Genomic DNA, 23,728 nt, shown 5'->3' with positions numbered 1-23,728 from the left:
CTATAGCATCTTTACCTAATGAATCTTTTGAGGATCAACAGATTCGAAGCTATGCAGCGGAATGTCAAAACTTGGGTGCAGCTCTGGGAAATGCTTCTAACGAAAACGTTTATCATGTCATTTATTTGCTTAACCCTCTGACAAGCCTATCATCCAACATTCAGCTTACCCGGTGCTTTGGCGGGTTGATGGAAGCCTACAGTCGTGCTAACGTCAAGGCTGCAGGCTCAAAGCCTGTTATGCAACTTGTTCCCGCAGAACACGTCCTACGACCCTCCTCGTTTGGCGGATGTTTGAAATTTGGGCTGAAAGAGATGGCATTTTCTGTCTACACTAAATGCCATGCTATTGTGACAAGACAACGCAATGGATTCTCTGATCATGCACCTTTAGTAGCTGAGATCTATGCACCTCCCTTTGTGCTACCGAAGCCGGTACCGACTAACATACAGTACTCACTAAAGAAGAAACTTCCCACTTTTCCTACCATACTTGATGGCCATGCTGTGCTACATATAGGTTACTGCTTTAGCTTTGATGATAGATGGATGATTATTGTATGGACTGATAACAATGGAGAACTAATAGAATACGCAACATTGGACAGTCGTCTCGGCAATCAAACCCGACAGGACATGTTTGGAGAAGCATGGCGCCGCACCAAAGCCATCTCTAAGCGAACAGGATATTCATGGACGTTTGTGATAGCAAAGATTGGTCTCATGTTTGAAGATGAACTAAAGGCATGGCTAAACTGTACTGGATCAGAAGAGAAAGCGGCCATTGTGTGTTTAGACCTTGAATCACCGTTACATGTTTCACCGATTCCAAGCGGTCATGCGAATGAATCTGCATCATCGACCGTTGGCATTGGCATAGATCCTATAAGCAACAATAGCGCTCAAGCCATGATGAATCCAGGAAGCATAGGAGGAATGGGATCAGGATTTAATCATAAAAAGCCAGTATCTTCAGTTGATGAAAATGGAGCAGGTCAGACAAAGGCGCTGCTACTGAATCATCGCGTTGCTTATTCCACCAAAAGAGAACGCGCATCTCTTGCTACCTTAACCATGAACCCGATTTCTGCTACAGAGAGCTGGATGATACCCTTAGCCAGTGGCTACATGATCCATACTCCACTACCTACAGAAAATTCATGTCATGAACTATTTAATTGTAACCTACCAGTTATAGAGGTAATAAGGGAAATTCTTTATAATAGTGTGTGTGTATACTTAGTTCTTTATAGATACATTTAGTTTTTAATCAAACCAATCATTCAGCATACAGCACATTAAGAGACATAATCAAGAAATACCATGATTTATCCTTTGTGAATATCATGCCATCTAACAACAACTGTTTTCCTATTCATCTTGCCCTTATTGAACGACTCTCGCGTATATTACTTGTAGTTAATGCATAACTCTTTACATAAATTTTTTCTGTATTAAAGTGTGAATTTTTTTCTATAAACTGTGGCATACAATTTCTGGCATAAATATTTAAACTTTAAAAAAAGTGATGGCGTATCATGCTGCGGTATGCTATGATGCAAGTGGGACACATGATACAAAAAGTGGTCAAGGCGACTTGATCTGTGCCTGATCTTACTGTTACACACTATGTGTTTTGAAAAAAACAAGCCTATTTTTATTATTCATCCTATGAAGCAGAGTAAATAGTTTTGGATAAAAAAAAAGGCATACATCTCTTTTTAATACAAGTTCAATTCTGGAAAATGATTAATTAATACATTTGAAAGTATTGTTTATATCCAATCATCAGTCCTTATCATTCACTCATAACGTGACATTTTTCACGCGGATATGATTCCAAGTATTTATATTTCACTTTTTAGTTTTTTTTCTTTCTCTTTTTTCTCTTTAATATATAAGAATGAGATCAAAGTTTAAGGGCGAACATACATTTGGTAAGTTGTGAAAGCGACTAATGAATATAGTAATAATGCTTTACTTTCTAGAAAAAAGAAAGGCAGAAGCAGATCGTATAAGACAAAAGTATCCCGATCGAATCCCAGTCATATGTGAAAAGGTTGAAAAGAGTGATATACCGACGATAGATAAGAAGAAATATCTCGTTCCAGCAGACCTCACTGTGGGTCAATTCGTTTATGTCATTCGAAAAAGAATCAAACTAAACCCAGAGAAAGCCATCTTTATATTCGTTAATGAGATTTTACCTCCTGCCGCAGGTATTAAAATAATCTTATTTATCTCTTTTTTTTTTTTCTAAACATTTTATATTAGCTCTCATGAGCTCTATATATGAAGAACATAAAGACGACGATGGTTTTTTGTACATAACGTAAGTCTTTTATATACAGATTATGTCCCTCACTTATATATATGTATTTTTAGCTACTCTGGTGAAAATACATTTGGTCAGTAATCATATATTGTATCTAGCTTTGCACACACACACTTTTATATATTATTATGCATTCATACATTTGTACATGCCAACCACAACTGTAAAAAAAACCCCCAGTCAAGAGCTCCCCTTTCTTTTCCCTCTTTCTTTTTTGTTCTTTCTGGTTTTTGTTGTAGAAAGGAATTTATATACTTTATTACAGCTTTCATACACACTTAAATGTTGAATAATAATAATAAAGTTCAACTACTTCCTCTTGTTGCTTAATCATTTAGATGTTCAACTTGGTGTGGCGCCAGTTTCTACGCTTAGCGTTCCAGCTATATTTACATCGTTAGTTTTACTGTTTAAAATATTTAATTGTTTTATTTACCGGATCTTGGTGTCAGTCTTGAGACGGAACCAGTGGGGCAAAGGGCGGTTTTGCTTCTTAGCCTTGCCGAGCTTAACCTTGGTGATGAAAGACTTTTGAGAAGGCTATATATTAAAGCAGGTTAGAATCCATTCCACACAAAGCATACATGTTATATAGCCTTCTAATCACTGTCTTTTGGAATGTCATGCAGTCTGGGGAGTATATAATAATGTCGTTTCACTATTGATGCATTCATTCCTCCCTCTTTCGTCATCCATCCACTTCTTTTACTGATTGAATATCTTTTTGTCAACATCATTTATCATCCATCCATCCATATACGCACATTATATACTCCTCTTTTACATGGATGCATACCAAAAGAATGGATTGTGGGCTGTTCATCTTTACATACCATTTGGATAAGGCTTTCTACTTGTTCAAGTGGAAGAACTCTCCTCTCACTCTGATACCAAGCCGGAATAGTCCCAAATATTTCGCAGTCACATTGTAACCCCGAACAACTTCCTTAATCGGAGCATCAATCAGATCTTGCAAAAGACCACCCAGATGCAGTCGACATGTACTTCTGTTTAAGCTGTAGCATTGAAGCAGATTGAATATACTGCTTTTTGAATATGAATTTGCGTTAGGATTAGAAAGCTTTTGCACTGACATTAAAAATATATTTGCGTCAAGGTAAAAAAAAAAAAAATATAAATAACCCAAAAGGCTGCAAGTGATTCAATTACCTTTTTTATTTAATTCAAATGTTATAACAAACATGCGAGTTTATGACTAATAGAGAGATTACTTCAGATAATGATATGGATACTTCATCTGATGATGATATGGAAGTAACTGAGGAAGGGGAAACTGAAAATGACCATTTTAATTTGAGTAAAGAATGGGCTGAGAAAATAAAACAAACTGGCAATTCATTATCTTGTGTGCATGAATTTATGGATGCTGATGCACCAGAAAAAATCAATGAAAATTCATTTGGAGATGTATTTATTTTTGCAGAGTCAATGTCATTAAAGAAAAAGAACAAGACTCCTGTAGCCAAAACCCGAGGTTCTTACAGGAAATGTACTGTTGAACAAATTGAAAAGCTCTTTGATTTCATCATTGAAGAAGGCTTCATTATCAAAGATGCAGCTTTAGTCTCTGGAATCAATCTTTATACTGCCCAAAATTATGTAAAAACGTATAATAATGATTCGCAGAAACGACTTCCAGGGACTTATAATAAACCTTGTGGAAGATCTTGTTCAAAGTTAACTAAGGAGCATTCTAAATTTTTTGTTGACTATGTCAAAAAGAATACTACTGCTGTATTAGATGAGTTAAAATTAAAACTGAGAAATTAGAGTACATAAACATAATATTGCTCTAAAGAAACTTGAAGAGGCACCAGCAGCGAGAAATTCCGACAGAGTAATAGCATTGCGAAAAGCGATTGTTAAAAACCAGAATCAGCTTCTTTTAAAAAAAGAAAAGCAGATGATAAGGAAGTAAAAATAAATAATAAAGCTGGAACAAGAGCTGAGCACTTCTTGGCCTACTTAACCAACGAAATGAACACACTAGATAATATAAAAGGTCAGTATATTGTTATGGATAATGCACCTATTCATAAGCTAAAAGCAATCAAGCACTAATCGAAGAACGAGGACATAAATATATATGTTTATTACCAAATTCTCTTTTCTTGAATCTAATTGAGGAATTTTGATCAAAAGTAAAAGCTGGTGTTCTTCTAACACCATTGACAGCAGATGATCGTCTCACAGATCTATATACGAATCGACTGGAAAAGTAGCAAAAAAAGGTTGTAAGGGATGGATTGAACACTCAAAGTCTATTTCTGAGGACTGCGGAGCCAACATCTAGGACTTTCTATTGTTTATGCTAGCCATTTGAATTTCTGTAAGCTACTACTTTTTATGGTTTAGGCTATCTGTCCCGATTGAGTTTATCAACCAGTGCCACAACCCAAACCAAGTTTAAATCAATTAAGATATGTTTGATATGCTGAAGTCGATTATGGCCCCTTCCAGTAAAAGAAATTGAACTAGTTGGCGTAGCAAGATTACTTTGATGGATCAAGATAGAATGCCTTACGCTGTTCGTGGCTCATTTTTGTAAAAGCAATTGTATTAATAATACTTGACTTCTTTTGATAACTCTGATAACTTGTAAATGGTATAAAAGGATCAGAATTTCAATAAAGAGACCAACAAGTCTGAATCCAACAAAAAAGGTTTTAAATAAGAACACTAAGTTTTCTAACCGAACAGCTTATCGTAATACTTTTTCTGAAGTTAATCTATACTTACACCCACAGGTTTCAGGTGCTTCATTTAATAAAAACCACCACACAGTACATCGTCATGTTCGTCCATGTAAAAATGACATTTTTTTAGCATTGTCAAACAAAGACTTGATGGCTGATTGAGGGAAGCTAGTACAATGGCCAAATTCCTTAATAGTACTTGTAAGGAGTTCATCTGGGAGATCCTCTACTAAGCGCTTAAAGCACAAAATAATTCTAATAACTAAATCGCTTTGATCGCCAGTCAAAACTGTGCATGAAAAGTTGTTTTCTATTGATTATTATTCAATATGATCATCTCTCCCCTCAGTACAATATTTAGGATAAAAAAATACTAAAGTGTTTTCATTTCAAATATTTATTAGCAAATAATTAGTATATTTGAATAGAAATATCAAAATAATATTGTAACAAAGTTAGACTATAAACAGATTAAGAAAGCATTTTTCAAACTTTGAGATTACTAATTATTTAAGAAGAAAAAGGTCAGTAAACAATAATATTACTTCTAATATTAATGGCTGTTAGGTTTCTACAGGACTTACACAAAGCACAAAGACTCTGCGGGGTCGTTCACCTAAGAAAAAAATCTGACATTCAATGATAATCATTTTTCGATTTACTCATATAAATATTTTAAAGCGGTCATTCTCCGTCGAATGAAATCTATGGAGAATTTTATGTGACGGTCGGATGGAGCCAACAAGGAAGGATATAAAACCAATAAAAGAAATACAATGTTATATAGTTATTATTTGATCTTGATGAGCGAGGTCTTGATAAGGAGTGGGTGGGCGGGTGATATCCTTCATTGTTGGCTTATCCTCTGGTCCATTGACCAATTTTAATGTCAGCCAGTAGCGTTGAGCCCCATTCCAAAAATTTTTGTCTTCAAGTTGTGGTATTTATAGACGAAATGACAACACCAAGTAATCTGCTGAATGAGTTCAATGATCTATTTGAACAACAAGCTGAAATAGAGAACAGTGAAGAATTTAAAGCAAAAAAACAGAAATATAGCGACTTAAAGTAACTAAAGCATGTGCATATACATATTTATAATATATTGACTACATATTTAGATTAGAGCCTAAAAGTGATCTGTCTGTACGTTCTGAACCATTTCAAGATCCAGATCTACTCCCATATATTTCTCTGGATAACTATCTCATAGTAAAGAAATTACACGCAAGAACTGTCCGTATTCGGCCTAATTTCAATGCTATTACTTTAAAAAGACCACAAGCCAAGGACGTTTCGTCAACACGTATAATGGATGATGAAGATGTTGCCATTCTAGAACTATTTGAAGGAACAGTTCAAAGTGATAAAGTGTATATTAACCCCATTGCCCCTAAGCGAAGAAAGTTCATGCGAGAGGAAAGTATGTCCAGTGCTAACGGGACATCCGTCAGCTATGCTAGCACTCCGGCTGCATATACTTCTATTCCAAATACACCCATCAACGTATCTTCACAGCCACTCTCGCCTTCTGCCATTTCTGAAGTAAGCAGTTCTCAAGGTACGTCTGAGCTTGAAGAGGCCTTTAACGATATATCAAAAAAGATAAAGCAGAGCGCATTAAGATCAGTGGGGTAATAAGACTTGTTACATATCTAAAAAAAGTTTGTAACATGTGGTTTATCTTAGAGTGGTCGATGCATATACGCTGTTAGCTAGATACCATGATTATTACTCTTTTACTTTAATGCCTGAAGTAAGCAAAGATAGATCATTCTAATAATATAACTAAAATATCATTGTCCTCCCCTCTGTAGCTCCCTTCAGCTACCACAACCCAAGATGTCAATGTAAGTGACAAAGTTCATTTCACCCCTATCTAATGTCTGACCCTCTTATCGGTAGCCTACAGACATAAACGAAACAGTAATCACTGTGCTTTTTTATGTGCCTGATAGCTACACAAAGAAATTACAAGAAATCGAAATTCTGGGATCACACAGTTTATGCGATCTAAGAGACACAATAAGCTGCTTCTCTGACCTTCCAACTGAAATAGACGACAATGATAACAATGCAGAGGCTGAGGCGCATCTGTTTGATAAAGATAAAAAAAAACTAGTACCTAGCTTTTTTTATATGGATCACACGTTCTACATTGATGCTCGACACGAACAGAATACAAAAGAAGTATATGAGAAAATAATTAACGAGTGGCTTGATAAAAAGAAAGTTGACAAAAGCAAGCTCAAGTATAATGCGCTTTGTATGGAAGATACATGCCTAAAGGATATAGCCTTGCAGCTAAATCGCCCATTGGCCTATGTTCACAATAGCAACTGTGAGCATGTATTTATGATCAAAGATATCAAACTGCTGACACCTAGTGAATACGACTCCACCGAGGGCTTTCCAAAGACAACACGTACTTTGATGTACAAGCGAGCCAAATGTAGCATGTGTACTATTTATCCTGCCTCGTATGCGCCTATTTTTTTGTATGGTCAATGTGTTTACGTTACTCATTCTTTTTATGTATAGGTACATCACGAAGGGCGACATCATTAGTGGACATTCTCCTTGTTTCTTCTGCAAACCATGTTTCAAGTCATTTCATGCGGGAAGTGATTATGATAAACAGTACAACTTTAAGGTATCAAGATATTATGGATCTTTTTAGTAAAAACAGGTTTATATGAATGCAATATACCCCACACACATGCTTAATTATGCGTTCTATGTAAATATACTATTTATTTCCTATTTACAATAAAGGATATCCTGTTTCATTATGTTAGATACGTGTTAGTTTGTCTGATAGATAATCTAAAGCCTGTTCAACAATGTCCAGTGACTCTTTCCAAATTTGAATAGAAAAATACAATGCGAAGGGATGAATCTGTTCTTGAGGATGTGTCTTTGAAATTGTCTACGGACATTGTATGAGTATCATATGAAGGGTATATTGTTATGACCTACCGAAAGGAATTCAAGTTCATCCTTTGCTTGTTTGGTTACACGTTTACATATAGACTGAAGCATAATATAGGCTCTTCTTTCATTATCGACACTGATCATATCATCTTGGCCCATGACTACATCGTGCCAATCCATGACACGTCTATCGAAGCCGGGTTCAGTTGTTCCATTCAGTGCAAGTAGCCTTAATGCGGCCATCAGACGAAATGAAATTTCCCCTCTCTTGACGCTATAATCTCCAGCATATCTATACACAGAAATTAACAAACGGAGACATATGTAATAATAAGCACGCCATTACCCTGATCCTTCTAGTATGTCCTTTTTGATAGTCAATCCTCTTTTGGACTCTAGTTCTGAATAAAGAGACCAAACTTCTTTATCGAGTAATACAAAGTTGTAGCTATTTTCTTTCAACACGAATCCGTATTCTCTCAGCATGGCCAAGTTATCATGAGGCCCGTAGTTAATAAACACCTACTAGAGCTTTTAATCATCAGGATGTTCACAATGTTACTTGATTGTATACCTGTTCCCCTTTCTTATAAGGTGTCAGAGTTTTAATCTCAAAGCACTGGGTTCTCACGTTAAATCCACTTTCAGTCTAATGGATATAGGGAGGGGTAAGCGTTTCATTATTCTATCGTTTTTATTCAATATGCATGTATATATACCTTTGCTTCAGTCGTATGATTTAGGAAATCAAGCATAGGTGCAAGAGCAATACTTCCGCCACTTGAAGAATGATCAGAACGCGTCATATGAATACATCGAGTATTTACACAGAGCCATGCCCATTCAAACTCCTTGATGCTCATCTCTTGCTGTGTCGGAAACTTGGATTTCAAAAATTTCTGACAAGTCAGATAATCGGCATGAATATTCTCTCGTTGTTGTTGAACCTCTTCTTTGAGAGAGGCAGGAAGATGATCAAACAGTATTTTGGGGTATTTGGCTGGCATTGTGTTAAAATGTATTGGCAACAGATCGACATAAGGTTTCCACCATGACTGCTTGTCCCTTGATAATAATACAAGATGTAAAGCCAGCATTTGGTGAGAACTGAGTGAATGAGGTCCATAAAGTTTTATCAAGCTTTCATCCGTAATCAAGAAATTATTGGGTACCGAAACAATAACTTCTCCTGCTTCAATGTCTTCTGTGGCCATCATACCTTGAAAAAAAGTCCTTTGTTTTTAATAACGAATTATTGCTGTCTTTGTTGGTCTATATTTTACCTCGGCCGGTATCTATTTATTTCATTGAAAATAGGGTATATTTAATATAAGAAACACTTGTGAGATCTCTGTTTCTTACTCGGAAAGTTGGCTAAAGCCAGTTTCGTTTCTGGAAAGGCATTGCTGTTTAACCACTGAATGAACTTTTCATACTTTCTATCGTGTACAGCTTGTCGATTTTAGTTACTCATGTTTTACACTCTATAACAAAAAAGAGAATAGGTACCAGTTCCTTTTATTGAATGGTTCATTTGACAGACAAGAGAAATAATACAAAAAAAAAAAAAAAATAAGAAAACCAAGCAAGTTCAAAGTCACTGAGTTACAAAAAAGTGACAAACTATGACTAAAGGGTGACAGTGGTTCTAAGAAACGATACAGCAACCAGAAGATTGTTTAGGTCCACCATCACGAGGGAACTTGGGAACAGAATAATGAGATTCAGGAAACGGTTGATACATATTGCGCTTGAGTTGATAATAAAAGAAAAGAAAAAACAGAGAAAGGGAAGAGGGAGTTTTATATTCTTTCAAATGTTGTCAATCGTGAATGAATCATTAATTCTTTATTTAAACAAAGATAAAGTACCCAAGATCACTAGCGCTCATTAAGAAAATACAATATCTAATATGTTGTCATAGATACTTTTTATATATCATGTATTTAAACACTTTGTATTGTATAAAAGTTGTCTTACTCTATTGGTTTCAGACTCGGAATAAGAGCAGCATAGGGATGATAATTTGTGCCTCCAAAAAAAAATACCCAAGGAACCACCAAGTAGATATTCTTATCTTTTCATGTAGTCTACACCCTTTTGTAGCACAGATCAGCAATCATGACAATACTGTATTCCTATTTGATAATATCTACCAATGATCGTCGTATCTACTCCAAGCCCATTTGTTCACACTCATTATACTTGGCAAGCCTAGATCCGTTACAAAGAACAAGATGTACTCATTATACCATGTAAAAAATGGGGCAATTTCCACTGGATGAGTATTTCCCCACCCAATGTTTCCTAACCGCACTGGGTCATGGGGTAACCTAAAAGACACTTCCGAGATGCCATATGCTTTCAATGACATTTCCTATTTTACATTATAAATGAAAATAGATTATCAGCGGTAAGCATCAACCATTGCATATATGCACACGCACACACAAATAGATAAAAATCTACGCTTGTATATATAAATGTTCATATAATAGTAGCTCTTTTTTTTCTTGTTATTAAAATGCAAAAAATACCTTATCGTTTTATACCTAAGCGATATCCTTTGTCTTGTTTAACTCTACGTTCCAAGAGATCCTATGGATATTTTAACTGGGATATACAAAAACGATGGAGCTCATCCAGTAGTGTCTTACCTACTAATAGACCTTCTCTTCATATTCCTCTACATCAACAATGTAATTACATTACTGGCTTTTGATATCATAGTTAACGCGTTGTGCTATATAGTGAAGCAATCATTCCAAACCAAGTCAAGTGTTTCTGCAGAAACAAAAGGTAAAAATAGATAAAAACAAAGGTTAAAGGTTTGTTGTCTAACTTAAAACTATAGAGAAAGTGATTATACTAGGTAATATATGCCTTTATTACTTACTATAAAAAATAACAATCTTGTATAATATCAACAGGATCAGGATGGGCAGGTAACTAGAAAAAAACTATATTGTTTATTAAATACTAACGCTCTGTATATAAAAAGGCTTTAAGCTGATGAGGGATTTAGACAAGGAAAGATATGATGTATCCGTAGTGTCTCCAAGGTAACTTCCAAAGTCTCTTATCAGTATCTTTTTCATTTACACACACTTTGCGATCAGAAATTACTTTGTGTTCACTCCTCTACTTGCAAGGTAAATCATGAATATGAAAATGATGATCTGTGTTCACATTTTATGTAAAGCACGTCCGTGGGCACGCTCGAATTTAGGTGTATTACTGAACCAGTCAGAAGCTATTCTAAAAACATAAAGTATCACCAAGCCTACTGTGACGAAATAGGTAAAACCAAGTAGATCTGTAATAGCAAGAATTAATCCAAGGATTTACAAAAATAGACCTTGACAGTCGTGTTGCTCACTGCACTTACAATGTAGACGATATCCGTAAGTTATCATTAAAGTATATCAACTTATCTAATCTTCCAATTGAACCAAAAAGAACAAAAGCGTTTTACACTAGACTATGATAAATTGATTATCGCCGTTGGTTCTTACTCAAATACGTTTGGCATCCCTGGTGTAAAAGATCATGCTTTCTTTTTAAAAGATGTGAATGATGCAAGAAAGATTCGTAAAAGGCTTATCGAGTGTAAGTATCAGATATTACATTCCTCCCAATACTCACGCTATTACACAAAAAAAGGCTTTGAAAATGCATCACAACCAGGCGTATCGGATAAAGATAAGGCAGATCTTCTTCATTTCGTCGTTGTTGGAGGCGGTCCCACAGTAAATAGGATTTCTTGTTCTATATACATTATATACTTAATTTTTTTTTCTTAGGGAATCGAGTTTTCAGGTGAGCTATATGACTTTATTGCCAATGACCTTTCGCGTTTGTATCCCACCCTGATGCCCTTCATTCGAATGACTCTCTATGACGTTGCTCCTAACATCTTGGGATCCTTTGACTCTCGCTTGGCTGATTATTGCCACAAGAAGTTTGATAGAAAGGGCATAAAAATAAAGACTCGTAATATATTTCATTAAAGGAACACATGCTTTTACTAACTCGACTTTACTTCCAGAACGCTATGTTGAAGAGGTGACAAAGAACCATGTCATCATCAAAGAGGAAGGAAAAGGTAACACTTGCTATTTTATCATTAGGGAAAGGCTAACAATGTAAAGTTCCATATGGGTTATTGGTCTGGTCAACAGGTTTAATGCAAAATCCTTTGGTTAAATCACTTTCTTCTTTGGCAAAGGATGCTTCGAAGCAAAGGTAATGGCAATAATTAATAACAATACTATTCAATTTCTCATTTTTTTTTTTTGTATATAAAAAGGATATTAACAAATGGAAAACTACAAGTAATTGATAGGGAATCAGGCCTTGCTTACCCCAATGTGTACGTATTAAACTTGTACTGATACTTTCTAGTAACTCTTTTATATATAGATATGCAATTGGTGACTGTGCAGCTATCAAGGACAATGATCTTCCTGCAACAGCACAAGGTATACCCTCATATTTCAAAACTCAATATTTATTGTTTCTTGTTTATTCTAGTTGCTACCCAGAAAGCTGGATATCTAAGTAAAGGTACTATATTAAAAATAATCTAGTATGTATAGTTCTTAACTCATTACTATTAGCCCTTAACAGCGTAAATTCGCCTATATCAGACTTCAAGTTTAGAAATAAAGGCATGATGGCCTATATTGGAACATCAGAAGCATTACTGGACATGTCGTCAGTGCATCGATCAGCCAAGAAATCAGGGCATCTTGCTTGGCTTCTTTGGAGATCTGCTTACTTTAGTATGAGCATGAATACTCGTAACAAGATGCTAATTGCTTATCATTGGTATATATTTGTTCTTAAATACTCTATTATACATTTATTAATGCAACACATTAGGTTTTTAACATGGAGCTTTGGCCGTGATATAAGTCGATTTTAAAACTTTGTTTTGAAAAAATAAATGACAAAATTTACCAGCAGTCATTTCAGAAAGTAAAGTCGCTGATTTTGAGTTTGATGTCGTGCAAAAAAATTCATGTTCGACTGATCCAAAAATAAAGTCGTTCTCCTTTACTGGGCCTACTACGTAATCTTTTCGATGATGTCCAAATCGAAGTTTTACTTTCTAATACTACTTCTCGTCGATTTCGTCCAAAAACAGGCGTTTTACGGGGTTCCATACTCTCAGTGTGTCTTTACTCGATATACATCAACCAACTACCAGCTCAACTGCGCACTCAAGCTCTTCCATCTAGCTTGTCACCACTGGAAATGATACCGTCCCTGAATTGCCTACTCTATACTGACGATGTAGCCCTCATCGCCGAACGCTCAAATATGGTTGACTTACTGCGGCAGTGCGAAAATCATAGTATACAAATGGAATCCATCTAAATGCGTGATCTTGGACAGTAGCACAGATCCAATTACATATACCCTTTACGATCAGCCATTACCAAGAGAAACATCTTTCGCATACCTTGGCGTCCCCTTTAAACCGGGCGGGCACCTCGATCCAGAGGAATCAATTCAACGTAATACCCGTAAGGCTCTTGCAACGATGAACATGCTGTCATCTGTTGGTGTGAATCCTTCCGGTTTCTCCAAACTTCTTTGCACTAAGTTTTACGCTCACATCGTTCGACTTCAGCTTGAATACGGTCTAGCCATCAATCGCTTCACGATCTCTTAACTTCATACTCTAGAGGAAGCCCAGAATAGTTGCATCAAGAAAATCTACGGTGCTCGAGGTAAAGCGTCCTCTAAGATTATGCTCCACATGTCCAAGCTTCCTCTCATGTCGGAGCGAGCCAGTATACTACAGGCACAGTTCCTCTTTCGTTCCTTATATTTGACAGAAGACGCACTGCTTACTTGTCTGTTATCTTATATCCGCAATACCAGATGAAGCCAGTGGTACGCTCTCTCTCGTACATCGCTTTGGAAATCGATGCTATCTACTACTGATGAACCCGATACTCGCTCACCCAAAGCTGCTAAACAGCGCTTTTTGCAACAGAATCTAGAGATCCGCCAACGATGCCGAAACTTCAAATTGCTTTCTAGCTGCCGTCGATCAATTTCTCTGGATCCTATACTCTGGTTGCCCATGTCCAAGTCAGAGCGCAGTCGCTGTATACGCTGGAGATTAGGCTGGCTTCCTGGTAGCAAACCTCAAACATGTCCTAAGCACCCAATGCAACAGCTATCTAAGAGTCACGCTATTAGTTGCCTTGATATGTATCGACGTCTGTTCATGCCTGAAACAATACGAGATCCATTGTCATTCCTTCTGAATATGCTTCCTTTACGCCCTTTGGTTCCCAAACCTAGCTCTAACCTGGTCTCAACGATGGCCGATTATATGCTCCCTACTACATGAATTAGATCAACTACACCATAACAAATTGATCTCTACTAAGCATCCCCATGGTCAAAAGCTTCTTGTATGGTTAAAGCAATTCATTTAACTTTTTATCGATAACCCTACTCATTAATTTTCGTTTACATTTTTTACCCTTGTACCCATAAGGGGCTTTTTCGCTACCATTCACTTCCAAACGGATTGAACGGGTCCGGGCGGATGTTTATTTTATTTTATTTTTGCGCTCATTTGGACCATCAATAAAATGTCATGTTTAAACAAAAATAAAGTCGTAATTCATTCTGCTAAATGTTTCGCTAAATGCCTCAATAAAGAGAAGGTATAAGGTTGAATCCAGTGCAAAGTAGGCCATCTGGCCACTCTTTTTTTTTTTACCGCCTATGTCAATCATATTATCTGCAGCTAATGCTGCTTGTTCGATTTACGGACTCGAAATCGCTTTGGAGAATCAACTTTCAGCATTACAGCAACTTAAAGATGTTGGTTTGGAACCTGTTACGTTAGTCAATGGCGATCCCACCATTGCAGTCGCCATTTCAACAAAGAAAGTGAACATGGAGCCTTGGAGATACCAGCGTCTCCCACAAGATACTAAACAAAAACAACAATGCAACGATAGCAACAGTAGTGAATCCTTTATTGTTTCCATCCACCATCACGATCAGCAGTTCTTGATCTTGTGGCTAAGATTATGCCTTCCACACCTATCCCAGGCATAACGGAAGAGTATTTTCTTTCGGCAACTGAAGTCCATGACCTCGATTCAGTTTATATTCCAGATGATACTGTCACATCAGATGACCTTTTCGCCTAGCTGTCAAAAGGTGGCTCATGGGGTACAACTATTCGAAAGCAATCTAATAAAAAAAGAAAACGTGGCCGATTGCTCAATATCGTCAAAAAAGTTTACAGAGGTAATACCAGGAAAGTATCTTATTTTGATTAGATTTTACTTAGGATGATCTTTCAAATATTCAGGAATATAGATCACTGGTCAAATCGTCGATGGCCACCAAATGTACTGTTGGTTACGAACGAAGACCAAATACCGATGAACCTGACACAACCAAAAAGAAGCTAGTAAATCTCCAAACCTACAAGATGAAGACGAAGCTCTTATGTGAAGATGTATTTGTGTCTTGCAACACTTCTGCCAACGACCCAATTACCGAACGGGATGCAACAACTCCACCATATACTTTCGACGATTGCTCTGGTAATACACAGGACTTAATCACCAAGATCACAAATTCCGCTCGACAAATTCGCCTTGTGGTAATTGACTATGCCGGATTATCGACCAATCCTGATGATATCAGGTTATTCATATCTTTGAATAAGTCCATACGAGAAGTGGTAATGAATATTGGTCATAAGGTTGAAGTATATTCTCGTTATGACTTGCTCAAAAACATCAAGATCCTCAACAAATTTCGATGTCGGAGAGAATGTGTAAAACGATCGCGATAGTTATTGCAGCAGCTGCAACAGCATTGTAGTCACCACATCAACCAGCAAAAAAAAAAAAAAAAGTTTACTACTCCTATCATGTATATCTATCCACTCTTATCCTCAATACCATTTTATTTATAAGCAGGACATTTTTCACAGATCAAAAAAATAAAATAACCAGGGTTAGGTAGCCCATTTTACGCTGGTAAAAAAAAAAAGAGTGGCCAGGTGGCCTACTTTGCACTGGATTCAACCTTATACCTTCTCTTTATTGAGGTATTTAGCGAAACATTTAGCAGAATGAGTTACGACTTTATTTTTGGTTTAGTCGACATCATTGTTGAACACGTATTTTTTTGCACGACATCAAACTCAAAATCAGCGACTTCACTTTCTGAAATGACTGCATGAACAATGGTTTGGCACCCAGTGTAACCATAGCCGATTTGCAATCTACCTTCGAGAAACTATATGCCGACCTTAAACAGACCCAAGCTGAACTCAAACGAGCTCACGAGGAAATCCAAGCATTGCGTAACCAACAAGCTTCTGCTAATTCCAAGTCCTTTACTGACTTAAATGATCCTCAATTCCCACCTCTGCACCCCTCCTCCCAACCACTCCCTCCTTGGCGAGACGCAGCCCGGCTCAATAGTATCAAAGCCTCCATGCTCGAAAAGCGTCAACAACGTCGAGTACAACGTGAGGAAACTGCTGCTCGATTTTTACAACCACCTTCTGAGAACCAAGGTTTTCAGTATGTCTATATACCGACTAAAGCCCGTGTGCCCGTCGGGCAATTGAGAGGCCGTCTTCATCAACTGGACATTAGCAATAGCCGCATTCTTGACATTCATTACCCTACTCGCAATGTTGTGGCTCTCCTTGTCCACAACGATTATGCGTCTGAACTGAAATCCCACATCCAAAAATTTAAGGTACGCACCAAGGACGATTTCAACCCCTGCGACGGTTCAATCCTCATGGACCACAAATATGAACACTGCTCTAAAGAAGAACGCGATGGCTCTGCCCTTATGCGCCATAGTGATCGCGTGAAGAAAGCCCTTACCTATATCCGCACCCCAGTCAAGGCAGCTGTAGCCCGTTATTTCTACAATCAAGGTTGGATTAGCAAATTTGTTCTTAACGAAAGTCTTCCTACTAAAGTCACCAACCCAACAAATGTCTTCAATACTGATGGGGACGTCGCTATGCTTCTCTCAGACCGCAAGGATACCACTTCCCAACTATAATGATCACGATTAGCATATCGCTATTCAACGCCACGGGTCTACCAAAACAAGCTATCTCGCCACTCCTTAAATTAGCTGAATCCTCTTCTGTTCTTTTAATCACCGAATCATGGCTCCTCTCACCTAACAAGTATCCTACATCCTGGCAGCAATTTCATATTTATGGTCAACCTATTCAATCAATCAAGAATCGAGGTAGTCTTGGTATTACCCTGTTAGTCAACCCTTCCTGTCCTTTCTCAGTATCTTGATGCTGTCGCATTAGTCAATCAAAACAAGACCAAAGCCCTTGCTACTATGAACCAACTCTCAGTTATTGGTGCTAACCCTAAAGGCTTTTCTCCTTTCCTTGGTACTGCTTCTACAGCCACATTGTTCGTGCTCAACTGGAATACGGCCTGGCCATTACCAGGATCACAACATTCCTTAGCAAACAACTGGAAGATGCCCAAAACGTCTGTTTGCGTCGGATTTTCGGCGGCTCTAACACATCGTCCATCACAGTAATGCTACATATGTCGAAGCTATCAACCATGCAGGAACGTGCTTATACTCTGCGACCTCAATTCCTCCTACGCTCCCTTACTCTTTCAGAAGATGTTCTGTTACACCATCTTCTTCCACTTATCCGCTAACTTCGAAGTCAATCCCAATGGTACAAGCTCTATAGGTCTTCCATTTGGAAGAGATGTCCCCCCAACCCAGAATCCCTGGATCGTCGCTCTTTACGGTCGATGCAACGAGAATACCGTCAAGACAACCTCAACAATAAGCGATCTACGTATGCCTCCATTCTTCTTACGCACTGCCGCCCAACTATCTCACTCGATCCTGTCCTATGACTACCTATGTCCAAGTCTGAAAGAAATCGCTGCATACATTGGTGTCTTGGCTGGCTCCCTGACGGTCGATACAAAACCTGTCCCCGGCACCCTGGCCAATCCTTCACAAAAGTCCATACTATACACTGTCTCCAGATGCACCGTAGACTCATGATGCCCCAAACCATTTCTGACCCATTGTCCTTCCTTTTAAATATGCTACCTACCAAGAAACCTCACTCTCCTAATACAACACTTTCGTGGACCATCCACTGGTCAACTATATGCAGAATCCTATATGAACTCGATTACCTACATCACGCTAAACTTCCGCCTATCCCGCCCACTCACCTCGGGCAAAGGCTCTTAAAATGGCTCCTCTCTTCTCCTTCTCACTAGTGTATCTTACACTTGATCCCATTCACTCCTTTCAAAACATTTTTACCCTTGATCCCAAAAGGGTTTTTTAGTTACCACTATCCTTTCTTTCTGAACTGCCTCGGGTGGAAAAGATGTAATATTACAATCGTGTGCCCATTAGAGGTTTTCAATTATTTATAAATAAAAATCTGTTTAAACGTATGAAGTCTATAAATAAACAGGTGTCTTTTGTTCAAACCATTTTCCTTCCTCTTTTGTTTCTTCAGATGTCACTTCCTTTTCTAAAGACGGTTCTGTCTTTGGTGAAGAAGACTCGAGTACTATTTAATATGGTTAACTCCGTTTGAAGTGACATAGATAGTAAGTAGCACTTACATTTCACTAAAACACTTTTTTCTTTTTCTTCTTCCTCTTCTTCATCATCTTTTTCGTCTCTTAACAAGGAGGTTTCGTTTCGTAACACAGTCTTTATTTCGTTCCGCAGGTTATCATCAACCACCCCTCCTCTTTCCAACGTCTGCACAATTTCCTGCAATACCTTTATTTTGTGCTGTGTCTTTTCCTTATGTTCCTTGTATTCCATTTTACGCCAGGTAAGATGAAGAGCAGTTGAGCCAAATACTGTCCACATCATGTACTTTAAGAAATATGAGAAATGATCCTGTTGTTTGAAATGGTGTGCTAGATTATTGATGCCGTTATACTCTTTTGGTTTGGAATGAATCCATCGTTTGACAGGTTGATTGGCTGTCCTTGTTATAGTATCAAAAGTACGGCATGATCCTTTTGGATTGTATATTCTCTTTGCTAATTTAGACAACAACATTGGTTGAGAAAAAAAAAAGAGAGAAAAGAGGGCAGGGAGAGGACTGTCAAAAAAAGGGCACGAGAAACACGTCCCTTTTTTTATTTTTATTTTTTTCTTGTTCTCTTGACGTGTGTATATAATATTTATAAAAGTCAATGACAAAGGAATCAACAGAATCAGTTTTAGTTGAGACAATGGAAACCAAAATACAAGCAAGCGCTCTAAGTAAAGTGTTATTACCTTCAGTAAAGCTTCCTTTGACAAAGTCATATATGTATGCTAGTCCTGTTCCGGTATTACTAGCAGAGAACAGACCAGATAAAGTGAACGAACCATGTGTCCTGGGCGTAGATGAAGCCGGAAGAGGTCCATGCTTGGGTAAATAGAATACAATGTTGATTATCATGTGCTTATTTTATACAAAAAAGGTCCTATGGTCTATGCTGTATGTTATTGTCCCTTGTCTCGTCACCAAGAACTCAAGAAACTCGGATTTGATGGTAGATGTGAATCATGTTATGAGATCAAGAACTTATTCTTTAGTTAGATTCAAAAAAGTTGACTGAAGAAAAACGATCACAGCTTGCCAAGATCATTGAGGAAAATAAGGATTGGATTGGATGGGCAGTGTATGTGATATCGCCTAGAGACATATCAACAAACATGTTTCGTCGGTAAGTAACTATAAAAGTGGTTCGGGTGTATGTAATAAACTTTATATATTTAGTCCCGTATATAATTTGAACGAAATGGCTCATGATGCGACTATCAAGCTTATTAAACAAGTTATACAAGAGAAAGTGAACATTGAAGAGGTATGAAAAGAAATAACAGTTTAAAGAGAGAGAGCTAAAGTATGTCTCAGATTTATGTTGATCCTGTTGGTCCATCAGAATCCTACAGAAAGAAGTTACTCTCTTTTTTCCCTGGTGTTGGTATAACCGTCGAACCAAAAGCAGATGCATTATACCCCATTGTAAGTGCTGCAAGTATATGCGCAAAGGTGACTCGAGATCAATATGTGCAAAATTGGTTATGGACAGAACCAGGATTTGAGGGTGTTGTGTCCAAGGAGTTTGGCTCTGGTTACCCATCAGATCCAAATACGATAAAATGGATGGACGCAAATGAAGATGCCTTTTTTGGGTTTCCTAGTATCATGAGATTCAGCTGGAAGACGATTTCTAATCGAATGAACCAAACAAGACATGTTGAATGGTATGAATAGATTCAGGAGCATATAAAAACATACTCAACAGAATGATAGGTCCGAGGATGAAGATGAGGAACCAACGACAAAACAAGCAATAAAAGCAATGCAAGAAAAACTGGCTAAACAGGCATTAAAAAGGAAAAGAGCAGCCAAGTATAACCATCATAGACGAGGAAAGGTGATCCAAAGCTTCAGTTTGGATATTGAACCCAAACTTTTATAAACAAAATAAAACAAAGAACCTTTTTATTATTAGTGATTATTATAGTAAAAAAATCTAAGAGTTGGGGAGGGGAGGGAGATGAAGGAAAGAAAAGGAGGGGAATATGAATGAATCTAATTTGTCTTTAATTTACGGCGTTCTTCTGCTTGACGTTTGCGATAAGCGCGATACTTGACATCTGTTCCAAAAATATAATCCCACCATCTGAATGAAGAAGCATAGTTTCCGATGAACGCTTGATGATGATAGTCATGATGTTCAGCACCAGCCCAGAAAGGAACCCAATGGCAAAGGGACCAAGGGAAATCATAACCTGAGTGAGCATCAATAGCCTGGAAGAGTCTGAGAACAATCCAGAAGAGCATGGTAACTAAGTGAAGGTCCCACTTGGGCCCTAAATCAAAGATGTAGGAAGCAAATGCGTGATAGATAAGTGGACCACCAATGGTACCAAAGCCCAAAATCATCGTTTCTATAGGATGAGCATATTCAGCGGCAATCCCAAATGGTGCAGCATACTCATGATGAATCTTGTGTACTTTCTTGTAAAATGGTGGCCAGTGCATGAAGCGATGCATGTGATAATGATAAAAGTCTTCAAAGATAAAGAAAATGGCAATTTGAGGTAACATTTGTTGCCTAGTGACGGTTATTACACATCAATTATATAACTGATAAACTTACCAAGCAGGGAAAGGTGCAGATACTCTCATACCCAAAAAGGTTGCCATAGGATGGAAGAAAAAGATCAATGGAGCTTCAAAGATAAAATGAGAGTAGAGCACCTTTTTGGTACAATTCCAATAATCTTCAGACGTATTTACTTTAGCCTATTATCAATTAGCTTTCCATTTAGAGCATAAATAGGTTCATTTACCTCTTGTAATTTGTATTTTTGGAAATAAGGAATGAAGTCGCAGATTAAGAAAGGAATGAAGCGACCAAAATAAACAATTTCGTGCATCAAGAAGGCAAACACACCAGTAACGATGAGAGGATTACGACCCTCATACATTTGCTCCCATCTTGTTTCGAGCCAATTTAACTGAGTGATGTCAGTCAAGGTAGAATTAGCAAATGCTTCCATCGTTAGATGACCAAGGAAAAATAGCAAAATAAATTGAGAAGGCGAGCTTGATATATAAAAAATTTGGAGTTACACGAGAAGATATCCACGTTACACAATATCTGTAAGTATGGCCGTAGCCTTATAGACAGTATAATTTAATTATTTATAATACAAAACATACAAAATACGGCACCCTGAAACGACGTTAATTTCTGAAAATGGTGTACAGTGTTTCCATTTCAAATTGTTGCTTTCTGTATTTTTGCTCGTCGATTTTTTTAGTCTAACTCGTCGGATTTCCTGATTTGACTTTCGTATTTTAAAAATTTGCTTGCCGTCTTTTGTAACATCACTTGGCGCATCTTTTTGCCACCTGTCGTTTCACATTTTCTACCCATCTCTGCTTTCTTAGCGATATACATTATGCTATGGACTATGTGCTCTTAAATTTGGGCGTCAATAATCTTATATAAAAGCTTTTAAAATGTGGTATATTGTTTAGCAGTAAAAAGTTAGCGGATGAAGATTATCAGAAGCTTTAGCTCTGTACGGACTTAAATGGCTTCTACTATTTAAAAAAACCTTCCAAACGTGAGTGAGAGCGCTTAATAAAACCATAAAGATGGCTTTGAGGCACTTGGCTACAAGCTTCCATAATATAATATTGTAATATTTCTTCTTGGAGAATCTCATGTCTCTTGAGTTTACTCTTGATAACCGACCAAAATTACTCAATGGGATTCAACTCAGGAGAATAAGGTTGCAAATACACACGCTTATAACCTCGCTTTTCGGCCATTTCTTGAATATCAGCTCGCTTATGTATGGGGCGTTGTCCACAACAAGGTAAGAGCTATGCATAATTCAAAGTTATTGATGACATTAAGAGTCTTTCAAGAAGCGCAAATAGTGGTTTGTCGCTGTTCCTTTTGGCTTTGGTTGTTAAGTCTTTTTTTTTTGTCAATTTTTCTCTTCTTACCAACCTCTACAGGAACAATTTGAGTGGTATGTTCACATGGGACTCTAGCACTAACGTTTACAACTGCATAAACCGAAATTGTTCCTAATATGGTATGGGAAACAGCACTGGTGTTCTCAACCTTTAGAGCCCAAGCTCCTCCACGATTCATGCTTATATGAAAGCAGACTTATCAATGAAAGCACAGTTTCTGAAAAAATTCATATCTGAATTAGCGACTTTCCATGCCCATTCATGTCTTACCTGAATTACACCCTCATCGTTTCTTTTTTAAACTGTGAAATCCAGCTCGTTTGAACGCAAACTCTATATCCTTTGTAATGAACTTATAAACTGCTGACTTTCCAATGTTCAATCCCTAGAAATTAATAGTTGACTGATCTAAGGCCTGATCAATGTTGATAGAGGGATTTTTGTCAAGCAATGCTACCAAAAAGTCTTCATGCTTTTCATTTAACTTCTTGCGGTTTTCTCGAATTTTTTATAAGAAAAACGAATCTGGATCATTCTTGTACTGATCCCATCAGCGCTGGCCTGGTCTTTCATGAATATTAAATTTTCTCGTTACTGGCGCAATTTTTTTTAGGCGCTTTGATCAGTATATGTAAAATGAAGTTCATCTTATCATATTTGAGCAGTTAATGTACTTTTTCTTCTTCTTGGCCAGCATAGTATCTGTGGTAGGCTCTTCTAAGCTTTGAGAATGTATTTGCCAATTCAGTTTCGACATTCAGTTGACGATACAAATACTGATCCACCGCAGCCAGAGCCTTAACTTGAGCCTCTATATCATTAACTTCCATCAGTTCACTGCCTTGCTCATCTCTCAATCCTTCTTTTCCATTTTCAAAAACTACCTGCGAAAAACTACTCATCTGAAATATTGAAATAACAAGTGGCAAAAAGATGCGTCAAGTAATGTTACAAAGGACGACAAGTAAAAGAATCTCTCTGGCAAAAGTATATTCCTTCAATTAATTATCTTGATCGCCACAAGTTTAAAGAAATTCCGCCATCAGTTCGTAACAGATAGCCATACTCAACTCTACAAAGGTCTCACTGCTAAACTCCTATCTGCCTGTCATCTCTCACTGACTCAAAGCTCTCTCTTTTGGCTCCCTATAGCTCGTAGTGAATGTAGTCGTGTGTTCCGCTGGCGCCTTAGTTG

General features: G+C 37.4%; 15 protein-coding genes across 15 annotated transcripts; 11 read left to right on the top strand and 4 right to left on the bottom strand.

The window, feature by feature from the left end:
• Positions 1-8: 8 nt before the first annotated feature.
• On the top strand, positions 9-1,429 carry RHIMIDRAFT_236626 (uncharacterized protein; the record flags this gene model as incomplete). The annotated part of the gene is made up of 2 exons (XM_023608595.1): positions 9-1,199; positions 1,253-1,429. Coding segments are annotated over 2 exons (1,368 nt in total), but the record flags the coding sequence as incomplete, so codon positions are not given.
• Positions 1,430-1,902: 473 nt separating this feature from the next.
• Positions 1,903-2,415, top strand: RHIMIDRAFT_250736 (putative autophagic death protein Aut7/IDI-7; the record flags this gene model as incomplete). The annotated part of the gene is made up of 4 exons (XM_023610750.1): positions 1,903-1,936; positions 1,988-2,218; positions 2,274-2,331; positions 2,385-2,415. 4 exons carry the CDS (start codon positions 1,903-1,905, stop codon positions 2,413-2,415), a joined length of 354 nt encoding a protein of 117 aa, XP_023467279.1.
• Positions 2,377-3,339, bottom strand: RHIMIDRAFT_121773 (ribosomal protein L39e). The gene is made up of 3 exons (XM_023605414.1): positions 3,168-3,339; positions 2,771-2,874; positions 2,377-2,717 (listed from the first exon to the last, which is right to left on the bottom strand). Exons 1-3 carry the CDS (start codon positions 3,168-3,170, stop codon positions 2,669-2,671), a joined length of 156 nt encoding a protein of 51 aa, XP_023467278.1. The 5' UTR covers positions 3,171-3,339; the 3' UTR covers positions 2,377-2,668.
• Positions 3,340-3,451: 112 nt separating this feature from the next.
• RHIMIDRAFT_291260 (uncharacterized protein) lies at positions 3,452-4,125 on the top strand (the record flags this gene model as incomplete). The annotated part of the gene is made up of 1 exon (XM_023613799.1): positions 3,452-4,125. The coding sequence occupies exon 1, from the start codon at positions 3,547-3,549 to the stop codon at positions 4,123-4,125; it is 579 nt and encodes a 192-aa protein (XP_023467277.1). The 5' UTR covers positions 3,452-3,546.
• Positions 4,126-5,937: 1,812 nt separating this feature from the next.
• On the top strand, positions 5,938-7,731 carry RHIMIDRAFT_236622 (uncharacterized protein; the record flags this gene model as incomplete). The annotated part of the gene is made up of 6 exons (XM_023608594.1): positions 5,938-6,119; positions 6,173-6,685; positions 6,741-6,807; positions 6,869-6,901; positions 6,957-7,531; positions 7,593-7,731. The coding sequence occupies 6 exons, from the start codon at positions 5,938-5,940 to the stop codon at positions 7,729-7,731; spliced, it is 1,509 nt and encodes a 502-aa protein (XP_023467276.1).
• Positions 7,732-7,958: 227 nt separating this feature from the next.
• On the bottom strand, positions 7,959-9,806 carry RHIMIDRAFT_279791 (SET domain-containing protein). The gene is made up of 7 exons (XM_023612867.1): positions 9,495-9,806; positions 9,348-9,437; positions 9,269-9,280; positions 8,705-9,204; positions 8,560-8,634; positions 8,332-8,507; positions 7,959-8,277 (listed from the first exon to the last, which is right to left on the bottom strand). The coding sequence occupies exons 1-7, from the start codon at positions 9,517-9,519 to the stop codon at positions 8,001-8,003; spliced, it is 1,155 nt and encodes a 384-aa protein (XP_023467275.1). The 5' UTR covers positions 9,520-9,806; the 3' UTR covers positions 7,959-8,000.
• Positions 9,807-10,482: 676 nt separating this feature from the next.
• RHIMIDRAFT_279789 (NDE1, mitochondrial external NADH dehydrogenase) lies at positions 10,483-12,950 on the top strand. The gene is made up of 18 exons (XM_023612866.1): positions 10,483-10,684; positions 10,737-10,784; positions 10,840-10,857; positions 10,916-10,930; positions 10,987-11,047; positions 11,105-11,137; positions 11,188-11,285; positions 11,342-11,389; positions 11,445-11,594; positions 11,649-11,734; positions 11,789-11,978; positions 12,034-12,090; positions 12,137-12,230; positions 12,295-12,357; positions 12,408-12,466; positions 12,519-12,551; positions 12,605-12,815; positions 12,870-12,950. The coding sequence occupies exons 1-18, from the start codon at positions 10,510-10,512 to the stop codon at positions 12,910-12,912; spliced, it is 1,482 nt and encodes a 493-aa protein (XP_023467274.1). The 5' UTR covers positions 10,483-10,509; the 3' UTR covers positions 12,913-12,950.
• Positions 12,951-13,923: 973 nt separating this feature from the next.
• RHIMIDRAFT_236619 (uncharacterized protein) lies at positions 13,924-14,355 on the top strand (the record flags this gene model as incomplete). The annotated part of the gene is made up of 1 exon (XM_023608593.1): positions 13,924-14,355. The coding sequence occupies one exon, from the start codon at positions 13,924-13,926 to the stop codon at positions 14,353-14,355; it is 432 nt and encodes a 143-aa protein (XP_023467273.1).
• A 383-nt stretch (positions 14,356-14,738) lies between these two features.
• Positions 14,739-15,077, top strand: RHIMIDRAFT_236618 (uncharacterized protein; the record flags this gene model as incomplete). The annotated part of the gene is made up of 1 exon (XM_023608592.1): positions 14,739-15,077. One exon carries the CDS (start codon positions 14,739-14,741, stop codon positions 15,075-15,077), a length of 339 nt encoding a protein of 112 aa, XP_023467272.1.
• A 33-nt stretch (positions 15,078-15,110) lies between these two features.
• RHIMIDRAFT_236617 (uncharacterized protein) lies at positions 15,111-15,828 on the top strand (the record flags this gene model as incomplete). Its single annotated transcript, XM_023608591.1, has 2 exons — positions 15,111-15,272; positions 15,316-15,828. The coding sequence occupies 2 exons, from the start codon at positions 15,111-15,113 to the stop codon at positions 15,826-15,828; spliced, it is 675 nt and encodes a 224-aa protein (XP_023467271.1).
• Positions 15,829-16,168: 340 nt separating this feature from the next.
• RHIMIDRAFT_291256 (uncharacterized protein) lies at positions 16,169-17,573 on the top strand (the record flags this gene model as incomplete). Its single annotated transcript, XM_023613798.1, has 3 exons — positions 16,169-16,935; positions 17,142-17,270; positions 17,332-17,573. The coding sequence occupies exons 1-3, from the start codon at positions 16,218-16,220 to the stop codon at positions 17,571-17,573; spliced, it is 1,089 nt and encodes a 362-aa protein (XP_023467270.1). The 5' UTR covers positions 16,169-16,217.
• A 254-nt stretch (positions 17,574-17,827) lies between these two features.
• On the top strand, positions 17,828-18,408 carry RHIMIDRAFT_121652 (uncharacterized protein). The gene has a single exon (XM_023605413.1). It carries the CDS (start codon positions 17,915-17,917, stop codon positions 18,284-18,286), a length of 372 nt encoding a protein of 123 aa, XP_023467269.1. The 5' UTR covers positions 17,828-17,914; the 3' UTR covers positions 18,287-18,408.
• A 67-nt stretch (positions 18,409-18,475) lies between these two features.
• On the bottom strand, positions 18,476-18,899 carry RHIMIDRAFT_250728 (uncharacterized protein; the record flags this gene model as incomplete). Its single annotated transcript, XM_023610749.1, has 2 exons — positions 18,476-18,588; positions 18,644-18,899. The coding sequence occupies 2 exons, from the start codon at positions 18,897-18,899 to the stop codon at positions 18,476-18,478; spliced, it is 369 nt and encodes a 122-aa protein (XP_023467268.1).
• Positions 18,900-19,231: 332 nt separating this feature from the next.
• Positions 19,232-20,512, top strand: RHIMIDRAFT_236613 (ribonuclease H2 catalytic subunit RNH201; the record flags this gene model as incomplete). The annotated part of the gene is made up of 6 exons (XM_023608590.1): positions 19,232-19,454; positions 19,505-19,576; positions 19,624-19,750; positions 19,804-19,891; positions 19,942-20,294; positions 20,344-20,512. The coding sequence occupies 6 exons, from the start codon at positions 19,232-19,234 to the stop codon at positions 20,510-20,512; spliced, it is 1,032 nt and encodes a 343-aa protein (XP_023467267.1).
• Positions 20,513-20,625: 113 nt separating this feature from the next.
• On the bottom strand, positions 20,626-21,769 carry RHIMIDRAFT_312730 (uncharacterized protein; the record flags this gene model as incomplete). The annotated part of the gene is made up of 3 exons (XM_023614826.1): positions 21,390-21,769; positions 21,197-21,342; positions 20,626-21,151 (listed from the first exon to the last, which is right to left on the bottom strand). Exons 1-3 carry the CDS (start codon positions 21,597-21,599, stop codon positions 20,626-20,628), a joined length of 882 nt encoding a protein of 293 aa, XP_023467266.1. The 5' UTR covers positions 21,600-21,769.
• Between the last annotated feature and the right edge of the window lie 1,959 nt (positions 21,770-23,728).

The sequence above is a fragment of the Rhizopus microsporus genome (genome assembly GCF_002708625.1).
Source record: "Rhizopus microsporus ATCC 52813 unplaced genomic scaffold scaffold_6, whole genome shotgun sequence".
NCBI classification, from domain to species: Eukaryota; Fungi; Mucoromycota; class Mucoromycetes; order Mucorales; family Rhizopodaceae; genus Rhizopus; species Rhizopus microsporus.
Note: the sequence above shows the minus strand (reverse complement) of the source record. Positions and strands in the feature narration are given on the sequence as shown.

Excerpts from the sequence above, each read along its gene's own strand:
- RHIMIDRAFT_279791 (XM_023612867.1), bottom strand. The coding sequence starts at position 9,519 with ATGAACCATTCAATAAAAGGAACTG. Across the intron at positions 8,508-8,559 it reads CTTATAAGAAAGGGGAACAG|GTGTTTATTAACTACGGGCC; the intron begins GTATACAATCAA and ends AAGCTCTAGTAG. Across the intron at positions 8,278-8,331 it reads GACATACTAGAAGGATCAGG|ATATGCTGGAGATTATAGCG; the intron begins GTAATGGCGTGC and ends TTCTGTGTATAG.
- RHIMIDRAFT_121652 (XM_023605413.1), top strand. The coding sequence starts at position 17,915 with ATGTCCAAGTCTGAAAGAAATCGCTGCATACATTGGTGTCTTGGCTGG.
- RHIMIDRAFT_121773 (XM_023605414.1), bottom strand. Across the intron at positions 2,718-2,770 it reads AAGACTGACACCAAGATCCG|CTGGAACGCTAAGCGTAGAA; the intron begins GTAAATAAAACA and ends ATGTAAATATAG.
- RHIMIDRAFT_279789 (XM_023612866.1), top strand. The coding sequence starts at position 10,510 with ATGCAAAAAATACCTTATCGTTTTATACCTAAGCGATATCCTTTGTCT. Across the intron at positions 10,685-10,736 it reads TATTCCTCTACATCAACAAT|TGAAGCAATCATTCCAAACC; the intron begins GTAATTACATTA and ends TGTGCTATATAG. Across the intron at positions 12,091-12,136 it reads CATCAAAGAGGAAGGAAAAG|TTCCATATGGGTTATTGGTC; the intron begins GTAACACTTGCT and ends AACAATGTAAAG.